The sequence below is a fragment of the Saccostrea echinata genome, unplaced genomic scaffold (assembly GCF_033153115.1).
Source record: "Saccostrea echinata isolate AGI-Se365-2 ecotype Australia unplaced genomic scaffold, CSIRO_AGI_Sech_v1 ptg000054l, whole genome shotgun sequence".
NCBI classification, from domain to species: domain Eukaryota; kingdom Metazoa; phylum Mollusca; class Bivalvia; order Ostreida; family Ostreidae; genus Saccostrea; species Saccostrea echinata.
The window spans coordinates 8,286,689-8,299,780 of NW_026889803.1; the positions used below are offsets into that span (position 1 = coordinate 8,286,689).

At 34.4% G+C, this 13,092-nt stretch overlaps 1 protein-coding gene across 1 annotated transcript in view; it reads left to right on the forward strand.

Moving 5' to 3' along the window:
* The window catches only part of LOC133205899 (catenin alpha-2-like), a 41,153-nt gene extending 29,312 nt beyond the window's left edge, over positions 1–11,841 (forward strand). The window contains exon 31 of the mRNA XM_061341792.1: positions 11,472–11,841. Within this exon, the coding sequence (XP_061197776.1) occupies positions 11,472–11,654 (183 nt within the window). The 3' untranslated portion in view covers positions 11,655–11,841. The remainder of the gene's footprint in view (positions 1–11,471) is intronic.
* Positions 11,842–13,092: the final 1,251 nt, after the last annotated feature.

Here is a 13,092-nt window from a genome sequence, read left to right on the forward strand (position 1 = left end):
GAACAGTAAAGCTATGTTTAGTCATATTGATATGGAAGCATCCTCAGGTAGTGTAGATTCAAGTTTGTTCAAATGATGACTCCTGGGATAGGGAGGAGCCACAATGGGGGATCAAATTTTTACAAAGGAATATATGGGAAATTTTTTAAAATCTTCTCAAGTACAACAAAGCCATTTGTTACATTGACATGGAAGCATCATCAGGTACCAGTAGTTTAAAATTCAAGCCCCCCCTCCCCCCCCCCCCCCCCCGATCTTTTCAATACTGAACTGATTTGTGCTTTTGCCTAGCCAATGTGCTCAGGTGAGAGATGTGGCCCATGGGCCTCTTGTTTTTGTTTAATATTATTTATTGATTTAGAAGCGCAGTGGAATATGATTGTAAATGTGATTCCGAGTTCGAGCCCAACATTTTCCATTGATGGCATTTTAAAAGTCTTTTATTCTTTGGGTATCTTTTACCTGTTCTTTTTTATGCTTTATTATGAATATATTTCAAAAAAATCTAACCTAGACATTACACATTAAAAGTATCTCGGATAAAGACAGTTCTAATGTGCATGTATTTCATTAAGTTTCGCAAATATTCACAGCTACTTGTTTTATTCATATTTTTTTCCTGATTTTCTAGACCTTTCTCGAAATTAGGGTATTCAACATGATGTAAAATGATATGACATATTTGCACCTATGAAAATATAACTCTCGTCTACAAATGTAATTAGATACCTTGGTCATGAATTGGAAGAGTATGTCTATAAACAGAAACAGGTGATTTCCTTTTAAATTCTTGAGTTGACCATGTATTCAGCAAGGCAGCTATTGCTCTTTAATCTGGCTGTTGCTAAAACGTGGAACGGAAAACGGAACTTATAGCAAAACGGAAATGGAAAATCTTATATCAAGTTATGTACTTGGCACGGAGAACCAGAATTTTCTCAGAACTATACATTGTGTTAGTAATGGCCAATAAACTATAATTATACTACTAGTAATTAGACTCGCAGAAAAAAATTCATGCAAGGATCTGGGATATTGGCAGTTTTTCTTTAGCAAAATAAAGTTTACAATATCAGTATAGAGATCTCTTTTATCATTCATTCATTAAAAAAAAAAACTGACTACAAGAATTTTGATGATATGATCAAAATTTAAAAAAAAAATCATTACTTTGCAAAAATATAGCCATTGAAAGTCAAGAAATGTTTGTTGAAACACCCCGTATTTGATTTTCAGATTCAGGAGATTTGTATTTTTTAAAAGTTTTTATTTATTTATTATTATTGCTTGTAAAAAAAACTGAGGAATCCAATATTTTTTTGAGTTGTTGTAAACCTCCCACACCCAACCCTCAAAGTATTTTGGGAAAAAAAAAATCTGGATTCGCACATGCAGATATCTCTCTCTAAAATGAGTCTGGTTTTGAATATACCGGGTACGATGGTTTATATAATTATCAAATACTGGCTATTCATATCGATCAACATTGACTTTATTTAAGTTATTCCACTCATACATACTCTACTAAGGCATTTCATATTCATATGTATGTGCTGATATTTTTCTGTTCCGTATTCTGTACCCTTTGCTACAGTCCCTGAAACGTTCTACTTTCCCACTTGAACGGTGAGCGAACGCTGAACGAACGGTGAACGAACGCTGAACGAACGTAGAGCGAACGGTGAGTGAACGATGTGTGAACGGTGAGCGAAAGCAGAACGCGAACGGAGCGCAAACGCGAGCGCAAAGTGAACGGTGAAACTATGCTATTGTATTCTAATGCCTGGTGCTAAAAAAATAAATAATAAATAAATAAACAAATCAATGAAAATTGTCCTAAGAAAGACGATACATGCACATTAAGTAAACTTATTAATTTAAGTTTCTTACAATATTTTCTGCACATATGTACAATGTTTAAATTCAAATTTTTAATAACACGATTTCTATCGCCGAAAACATTGTAATTGTTACCGAACGCTGTAGTATAACAGATGAAATTAATCTAGTTGTAAAATAAATATGTTTATTCTTATTTGATATATAAAACCACTTCAAATAATGTGGATTTTAGAAGAGAAAACTACAGACTTATAAAATGAATTACAACGGTTGTAACAACCATACAAGGGGATTCCGTGTAAAATAATGAGGAAAAAATTTACAAAGGTAGTGGACCTATTGCATAAATACACTCGTATTTTAAAATTTTAATGCAATAATATATTTATGTGTCAGTTTTATTCTTTATGATGATTTATTGAGCAGACTACTACATGTATCTGTAGACATTTCCCGGCTGTGATTATACTCGGACAAGATGATACAAAGAGGCAATCATATTATTTGTTATATATTAAATTTTCACAACTTGATATTTAAGTAATATGCTGTCATAGTTTTTATTAAACAGACAAATGAGAGAGAGAGAGAGAGAGAGAGAGAGAGAGAGAGAGAGAGAGAGAGAGATTCGCTTTTAGACCCCCTTCCTCAAATGTTTGTACCTATATCAAACAAAAATTCTAATTCTTTTCTAAATATATCAGGCAGTGAAAGTAACCATTTTTTTTATCAACAAATCCATTTGTTTTACATTCATAATCGGTTTTTATTTTCCTGCTTCAAGTTCACACGAAGTCCACGTGCTTGACCTGTCAATCAAAATCATTCGACACTGTGCAGGTGTGAAAGTCTCGTCACACCGAAGGCAAAGTGTTAGTATTTCCAAGAAGTTTTAACATTTTTTCTTATCATTTCTAGATCTGATTCCAACATTTTTTAAAATAAATAAATAAATAAATAAATAAATGAATAAAATACATTGGGAATAAACACTTGGAATGATTAAGCCGCTTGAATTTGAAACATACTCCCTGCCAATTTAAAATACATGTATCACCGCCGGCACTTGTATATTTTGAACTACTATTGTTTAATGATTTTTTTCAGATGCATGTTTGTTTTGAGACTGAAATTTTTGTGCTACAAAAAACATTAACTTCTTTTTAAATGTTAACTAAAATGTACTGGAAATACTAATTAAGTGACCGATTTAGGGGAAAAGGGGTGGGGTCTTAATAATATCGAATGACAAACATAAAGTTACGGTGAAAAATATTATTACTGGATAATCACCTTGGTTATATAAATGATAATCATGTTATAAAGGCATTTCTCTCTCTCTATTAAAGACTTTATATATGTAAAGTAGAAAAAAAAATTCTTTAATGTATTACATTTTAAACAAATATTTTTTTTAAACCACACTATCAATTTAATTCGCTCTAAAGATATTTAATTAAGTGGATATCCGCAGTACTGTTTATCATTCTCAGAACAAGTCCTAACATCTATTTCTGTATTATTTGAAAAAAATGTGATAGAAATAAATATTTTCGTATTTTTGCTGCAGTTGGTAAATCAATTGACTTCGATTATTATCCATCCACTAACGATTTGTCGTCTTTAACATAAAAGCAAAATGTTGCAGTGCTTGAAGTATCAGTATTTTGACCGTATTTAAATTTAATTTTTCAGCATCGTTCTACATAGGTACATACATGTACTTATAACAACATCTATTTCCAGATAAATTTTATAAATAACCTAACAGCTAAGTTACAATAATAAAAATAAATATTGTAGATATTTTTTTCCCATGAAATAATGATTCTTTAAACACGGTATGTTATTTATTAAATTCAAAACCTGTAAATCCTTACTTAAAAAAAGATAAGTCCTTTCACTTCGGAGTTCCGAATGACACTGAACGATAAGTGAACGCTGAACCCAAGGTGAACGCAAAGTGAACGAACGAAGAGCGAACGGTGAACGCTTTGTGAACGGTGAACGCTGAACGGAGAGCGAACGGTGAACGAACGGTGAACGCACGCTGAACGAACGGTGTGCGAACGGAAAAATGAGAAAGTAGAACGTTTCATGGACTGTATGCCTATGTTCAGGAATCTTCACAAAAGAATAGAAACATAACTAAATCAACTTGGATTCATAGTCCTTGACTAAATATGAACAATTTATAAAATATGTATCATTTCAAGTATGACTTATATCTATATTTTTTTCACATTTTGAAAAATTACTACACCTTTGAAAATTATCTTTTTTTTTCTCATACTATATATTGACAAAATTATTACCCCCTCCACCATTCTGGTTTCTACGACCATGAACAATAAAACTGTTTGCATCATTATAATGAACAATAAGCCTTATTATAGAAATGCATATTCCGTGGTTTTAAGGTTTAAGTGGAGCTTTTGTAGACATATTAAGGTCTAGTCGCTTTAGTGCCTAAAATTTCCAATTGGATCCTAAAATCTTTGCAAATTGGTGACCATTTTAAATTGGCTTGGCAACCAACAAATTTCGAAATTAGGCGCATTGTCTTAAATATTACTTTAACTAGTTCTACTTGTAATGGGGACCCCAAGTCCCTTTTTGTGCCTTAATTATTCCCTGTAAGCTTCCTTGAATGTCAGTCATATATATTTGTCGTTTTATGCATTACACACAAGTGCACGTGCATGCATGTGTAATGATGACCATTTTTTCTCGTCTATACTCTTCATACATCTTAATATCCTGAGTATCAAAACATTTCATAAAACAAAAGGCCCAAGGGCCTTAACGGTCGCCTGAGTACAATACAACAATTTAGAGGATCCAAAAGCTGATAAATGAAGCTTTGTTGCCCTAAATGAAGAAAAATAGTATGATTAGGATCAAAAAACTAATTGTTCTAGTATCTATTTGTCCCCTGTTTATCACTATTACCATGCAGGCTATTAACAAAATATCTCTTTTTTTAACCCCATGTTACATGTATTACCACTCACATTTGCCTCTCTTGACCTTTGAAGAACATTTAAAAAGATAAGTTATCTTTGTCTCATTTTTATTCATCTTTTATTTCCAAGTCTACCTGATCATTAAAACTATGAAAGTACTTTTTATATTATACAATAAATATTATTGCATAATTCTCTTATTCTATTAACATTTCAAATACAGTGATTTATTATTAAAGGTGAATGGCAAAGGGGAATAACTTCACTCAGTAGAATACAAATTAATAGAGCCCTGGCCAGGACCAGAATACTTGACCAAATGGTCCAGATTTTCAAAATTCTGGTAAATATACCCTTGCTTATTACAACTTTTACTCTGTTTGCCTCCAATATGCCCAGGAGCAGAGAAAATTTTCAAAAAAAAAAAAATGCATTTTCACTACAGATTTAGCACAGCTGTACCCTAACACCAGAACCCATGACCCAGGGTTATGAAATTTACAAATTTGGAAGAGGTACTTCATCAGCATAATTATGCAATAAGTTGAAGAATTTCAAAGAATTCACACATTTTCACCATGAAATATATGGAGATAACGAACAGTATTCAAGCTCAAAAGTCCATTATACAATACAAAATAGGAGTAGAGCAAACACGGACCTCCAAACATCAGAGGTGGGATCAGGTGCCATGGAGGAGTGAGCATCCCCTGCCGACCGGTCACACCCGCCGTGTGCTCCTTGTCATGATCGGGAAATAACGGAAAAATCCGTGGACAATTCAGTGTGTAAATAATGGCCTAACAATTAGTATGAAAAACTTCAGTCAGCATTTGACTCAATGATAAATTGTATTTGCTGACAAGGTCATTGTATCGACCATAGAACTTACGAAATGATGACTTTAAACGAGACAGCTGATATTCTTGTTTCATCAACTTATTTGTCAAAAAATACCTCGTTTTAGAAATTGTACATACGTAGAGCATGCTCTTGCGTATCGAATCAACTGAGAGATATATACCCCGTATGCAGGTGATGAAGGTATATTGCTGCATAAGTAAGGGAAGTTGACGATTGAAAAGTTAAAGTCATCACGTTTATCATAAAGCTTGGTTGTTAGATTACCATTAACGTCTTTTTAGCTCACCTGAGCCGAAGGCTCAAGTGAGCTTTTCTGATCACATTTTGTCTGTAGTCCGTCTGTCCGTCTGTCTGTCTGTCTGTCTGTCTGTCCGTCCGTCCGTCTGTAAACTTTTCACATTTTCGACTTCTTCTCAAGAACCACTGGGCCAATTTCAACCAAACTTGCCACAAAGTATCCTTGGGTAAAGGGGATTCAAGTTTGTTCAAATGAAGGGCCACGCCCTCTTTCAAGGGGAGATAATGAAGAATTAGTGAAAAATTAGTAGCATCTTTTAAAAATCTTCTTCTCAAGAACCACAAAGCCAGGGAAGATGAAACTCATGTGGAAGCATCCTCAGGTAGTGTAGATTGAAGTTTGTTCAAATCATGACCCCTGGGGGTAGGGCGGGGCCACAGTGGAGGATCAAAGTTTTACATAGAAATATATAGGAAAAACCTTTAAAAATCTTCTTCTCAAGAACAGCAAAGCCATGATGAGTCATATTTATATGGAAGCATCCTCAGGTAGTGTAGATTGAAGTTTGTTCAAATCATGACCCCCCGGGGGTAGGGCGGGGCCACAATGGAGGATCAAAGTTTTACATAGAAATATATAGGAAAAATCTTTAAAAATCTTCTTCTCAATAACAGCAAAGCCATGATGAGTCATATTTATATGGAAGCATCCTCAGGTAGTGTAGATTGAAGTTTGTTCAAATCATGACCCCCGGGGGTAGGGCAGGGCTACAATGGAGGATCAAAGTTTTAGATAGAGATATATAGGAAAAACCTTTAAAAAATCTTCTTCTCAATAACAGCAAAGCCCTAATTGGTCATATTTATGTGGCAGCATCCTCAGGTAGTGTAGATTCAAATTTGTCAAAATCATGACCCCTGGGGGTAGGGCGGGGCCACAATGGAGGATCAAAGTTTTACATAGAAATATATAGGAAAAATCTTTAAAAATCTTCTTCTCAATAACAGCAAAGCCCTAATTGGTCATATTTATATGAAAGCATCCTCAGGTAGTGTAGATTGAAGTTTGTTCAAATCATGACCCCCCGGGGGTAGGGCGGGGCCACAATGGAGGATCAAAGTTTTACATAGAAATATATAGGAAAAATCTTTAAAAATCTTCTTCTCAATAACAGCAAAGCCCTAATTGGTCATATTTATATGAAAGCATCCTCAGGTAGTGTAGATTGAAGTTTGTTCAAATCATGACCCCCCGGGGGTAGGGCGGGGCCACAATGGAGGATCAAAGTTTTACATAGAAATATATAGGAAAAATCTTTAAATATCTTCTTCTCAGGAACAGCAAAGTCCTGATTGATCATATTTATGTGGAAGCATCCTCAGGTAGTGTAGATTCAAGTTTGTTCAAATCATAACCCCCGGGGGTAGGGTGGGGCCACAATGGAGGATAAAAGTCTGAAATAGAAATATATAGGAAGATATGTTCTGATGAAGAACTGCAAAGCCATGATTAGTCATTTTGATATGGAAGCATCCTCAGGTAGTGTAGATTCAAGTTTGTTAAAATGATGACCCCAGGGGATAGGGATGGGCCATAATGGGGGATCGAAAATTTTACATAGGAACATATAGGAAAATATCTTCTTCTCAAGAACTGAAAATCATGTTTAGTCATTTTGATATGGAAGCATCCTCAGGTAGTATCAATTCAATTTTGTTTAAATGATGACCCCCGAGGGTAGGGTGGGACCCAATAAGGGGATCGAAAGTTTTACATAGGAACATATAGAAAAAAATTTCTTCTCAAGAACAGAAAAGCTATGTTTAGTCATATTGATATGGAAGCATCCTCAGGTAGTGTAGATTCAAGTTTGTTCAAATGATGACCCCTGGGATAGGGAGGAGCCACAATGGGGGATCACATTTTTACAGAGGAATATATGGGAATTTTTTAAAAAATCTTCTCAAGTACAACGAAGCCATTTGTTAAAACAAATTAAACAAATTATATATTGACATGGAAGCATCATCAGGTAGTTTAAAATTCAAGCCCCCCCCCCCCCCCGTAATCTTTTCAGTACTGAACTGATTTGTGCTTTTGCCTTGCCAATGTGCTGAGGTGAGCGATGTGGCCCATGGGCCTCTTGTTCAAGTAAAATATCCAAATATGAAACAGATGTGTCAGACTCTGTGGTATCTTTTATCTCAAGTTCACCAGGATATATCGTATCGACATAAGAATGAAAATAGCCATTGTTAATTGACAATACGTCGTCGATATATCTAAATGTCGAGTTGAACGCCACAGCAAGTGTTTTCTTCTTTTCACGTACCATATTATCAATAGATCCCCCCCTCTCCCCCAAAGAAACACCATAATCCCTGGGACCACATGTTTTGAAAATTTTGTAAGAAGCACCCTCTCTCATTATAACTATGCACTTTGTTTATCTGCTTACTACTCAGGAGCAGATAGGAATATTTAATAGAATTAATGCATTTTCACTATATTATTAATAAAGCCCCACTCTTACAACAGGACATCTGACCCAGGGGCCATGAAACTCACAATTGTGGAAGAAACACCATTGCTCATTATAACTATACACTCGTTTCTTTGCTTCATAACCAGGAGTAGAAAAAATATTTTGAAAGAAATTACACATTTTTACTATATGATCAATAGAGCTTCCCTTCACCAGAACTCCCAACCCTGGGGCCATGAATGTCACAAATTTGGAAGAGCATCCTTGCTTATCATAACCATGCAATTCCTAAGTGTTTAAATAATACCCAGCTGGTGCAAAGAAGAGAAGAAGATTTCCAAAGAATCAATGCATTTTCACTATATAATCAATAGAGCCTTGCCTTCACACCAGAACCCCTGAACCTAGGGCCATGAAATTCACAATTTTGGAAGAGGCATCCTTGCTCATCATAACTATGTACTTAGTTAGTTTGTTTAATACCCAGGAACAGAGAAGATTTTTCAATGAATAAATGTATTTTAACTATATACATGTATTCAGTAGAGCCCGCCCTAACACCAGAACCCCTGATCCTGGGGCCATGAAATTCACAAATTTATAAGAGGCTCTCTAGCTCATCATAACTATGTACTTAGTTTATTTAATACCCAGGAGCAGAGAAGAAGATTTTCAAAGAATTGATGTATTTTCAATATATGATCAATAGAGCCCTGCCCTAACACCAGAATGCCTGATCCAGGGGCCATGAAATTCACAATTTGGGTAGAGGGGTCAATGCTCATTATAATCATGTCAACAGTACGACTGCTTGATGCCCAGGAGTAAAAAAGTAGATTTTTAAAGATTGCATTAATTTTGGTGGTTTTAGCCCTCCCCCCCCTCCCTCAGGCCCCAGAGGGAGGGCAGGGATCCTAAAATTCACATTTTTTGTGCCCATTCACCTGTAGATGCTATATGCAAAAATTGGTTTAGCGGTTTCAGAGAAGAAGCTGAAAATGTTCAAATGTTAACGCACGACGGACGACGCACGATAACAGACAAAAATGGATAGCATTAGGTCACCTGAGTCACTCAGGTGACCTTAAAAAAAACAAAACTACGGCTGTATCAAGTATATTTGTCATATTAGCATTGCACGCATGCCGAGCATGCATGTGCATGATGACCATGTCATCTTGTCTATACTACTGATATATATCTTAATAAACTTAGTGTCAACGCTTTTCATCTTTTTAAAAAGTATAAAAGTTGTGGCTATATCAAGAATATTGGTCATTTAATCAATGCACGTGCGCATGTGCATGTATGTGCATGCATGTGCATGATGACCATATTGTCTTGTTTAAACTTTAAATATATTTATATATTCAGAGTATCGCTTTTAATATATTTATATATTCTGAGTTTCGAAGCATTTCATCAAAAAGTATAAAAGTTATGGCTTTCGCCTCGGTCAATATTGATATTTTTCTGGTGAACAACAAACCATATTCACCATCGAAAGAGTCCATAATTGTATATTATCTCCCGTTAAATACAGTAATAAAGTATATTTGTCTTTTTACGTATTGCATGTTCATGATGACAATATCTTCTTGTCTACATGAATAATATATCTTCATATTCTGAATATTAAAGCATTTCATCAAAAAATATAAAAGTTATAGCTATATCAAGTTTATTGGTCATTTCCCAAAATGTGCAAAATTGGTCTTTTCCCAAAGTGCGCAAAATGACCTTCGTTCCGCACATCTACATTTACATATGCCTATTAACCCTAAGAATATTTCAACTCAATCGGATGAGTAGTTTCCGAAATCACTCACGGGCAAAAAAGTACCCAGGAAGAAAAAAATGATTATAGTAAGAAAAAGAGTAAAAACAATATGTTCCCAACCTTCATTTGGGGAACATAATAATGTGATCTCTTCTGCGTTTAGAATGTTTCGTTGAAATGTGCATACATAATTGTTAAATATTTCAGACTAATGATTTCTTTGTGTATCAGTATATTAATTATTAAATTAATATTTGATCAAATTTTTGAAGAAGCAATGGAGACTACACTGAATTGTATTTTTAAATTCAGTATACAGAGTAGGGATGTAATTAGAAATGACCTGGCTCCTAAGAACTACATTGCTGCCTTAACGTTTTTATGCCCCTGTAATCGAAGATTCAGGGGCATATAGCTTTTGCTCTGTCTGTCTATTTGTATGTTTGTCCGCAAAAAACCTTTCCAATAACTTTTGATTGGTTGTAGCTGCAGAACTGTAGCGTTATGGTTTTATATTTTTGTCTTTGACCACAACGCTACTGATCCCGTAATGTAAATAAAGTGTAATTTACGGCGCAAGATTTTCTGCGCTCTTTGAGGATGTATTTCGCCACTTTCCAGCATTGGGCAATCAACGACCTTTCATTCCCTGATTCTAGACATATTCTATAATCAACCTGTATATTTTATCCACCTCCTAGCCGTTTATAGTCGTCTCTACATAACAAAAAATTCGCTTGTTGTGAATTTGTTCTCGGTTTATTGAAAGTTTTATATAAGAATATAGGAGGGTACTTGTTTATATGTTTATGAGTAAAAATGTCTTCGAAAAAAAACCCACTGAATACTTTGTACTAATTCAAATGACATGAGACTTCCAGACCCCTGACGTGAAATACCATTTAATTCCGTCTTGTTTTGAATTAACAAGTTCATGAACTGCTTAATTTAGAGAGATTTTTTTAATTCAGATCTGTTGTAAGAATACATCGAAGACATGTGATATGTCAGTGTCGCAGCAAAAAAAAAAAAATCTAATATCCAATTTTATGTTTACTAAACAGATTAATAACACATTCACAAGTCATGTAGACATGATCTAGAATTTATGCAAAATGCATACTCAAATTTTTATTTTTTTCACACGCTATGTTGAGCTACCTTTATGCTAAGGTGAACCTAGTAAGAAAAAGACAAAAATCATGTCTAACCATTTGTTTACTTTTTTGATGGATTTATCAGTTTGATCCTAGTATTAAAGCGTAAGTGTGACATTCAGAGTTGATTTTTTTGTAGGGCTTGCTAGCACCAGAGTCTGGTGGAAATGATGAAGTGTGTGCCATAATTCTAGCTACACAATGGCAGCGACGTCTGCAACATTATCGCAAAATGGAAGCCAAAGAGGCTATTATGGACGAATTAGGCCTCAGAAGAATTGAGGAACATTGCCCCCCAAAATTAGCCCAAATATTTGGCTAAATATTACTTACGATGTAATTTAAGGCAATGATTTTTTTGTCACAAGTTTTGTTTTGTTTGTTGTAAAGAATACCATGATTTTGTTATTTAGTTGCATTTTTAAACAAAGATTTGTGATCATACATTTTAATTTATTTTCAAATAAAAGAAAGTTTACTAAATTTTCAAAAGTTATTAATATGAATTTATGTGAGATATTTTTTAAAAGATAAATTTTCTGTTATTCATATTACTGTTCAAATATATTGAGCAAATCTATTTGAGTTCCTTGCTGTTGATTTTTAAATTTTTTTTAACTGCTTCTAGAAAAATATTGAATGCTTGTGAAATGGTGTAATTGAAGTTTTATACAATGTTCAGGACCCAAGATGTTCAATTAGGTTCAGCTCTATGTTAAATGATATTTAATCTCAATAGTTTTATGTGAGAAATCCTTAAATACTGTATCAAAGTGCAATATAACATTTTCATATTGTTAGTCTTCTTTAGTGTAAATAAAATTTTACTGTTGTAACAAGTAGTTTAACATATATATACGTATTTTATTTTTAAAGCATTTTATTTTATATATTAGTTTACATAAATAAAATGAAAGGAAATACCTGTAACTTTTAACATTTCTCTCAGTTTTGTCATGAAAAGCTGCACCATAGAGTGCTGTGCTACTGTTATGTTGCATTCACTCTCCTTGATAAGAGCACTTATGTTTGATAAATGAACAGCTATGAAGTTCTGTATTCAAAGTTGGATGTGTAATTTTTAGGTCTCATGAGTCACTCAGGTGACCTATTGCTATTTGCTTGCTTCTGTTGTGTGGTTTGCACCGACGTTGTGTGTTAACGTTTGAACATTTTCACTTCTTCTCTGGAATCGCTGAACCAATTTCCACCAATTTTGGCAAATGGCATCAGTGGGTAAAGGGGAACAGAAATGAATTTCATGCGAAATCTTAAAAAATCTTCTTTACTCCTGGGCATCAAGCAGTAAACTGTTACCATGATTGTTATAAGTAATAAACCCTCTACCAAAATTTGAAATTCATGGCCCCAAGGTCAGGGGTTATGGGTTTAGGATGGGGATTTATTGATCATATGGTGAAAATCATACCGGTAAATTCCATCTAAAGCTTCTTTAGCAGACAAAATAGTGCATGGTTATGATAAGCAATGGCGTTTCTTCCAAAGTTGTGAAATTCAAGGCCCCTGGGTCAGGGGTTCTGGTATTGGGTTGTTGCTTTATTGAAAATAAAGTGAAAATGCATTAATACTTTGAAAATCTTCTCGGCTCATGGGTAATGAGCAAACAAAGTGCATGGTTATGATTAGAAAGAATGACTCTTCAATAATTCTGAATTTCATAGCCCCTTTGAATATCTGCTTCTTGGTATTTAGCAGACAAACCAAGTGTATGGTTATGATGAGCAAGGGTGCCTCTTCAA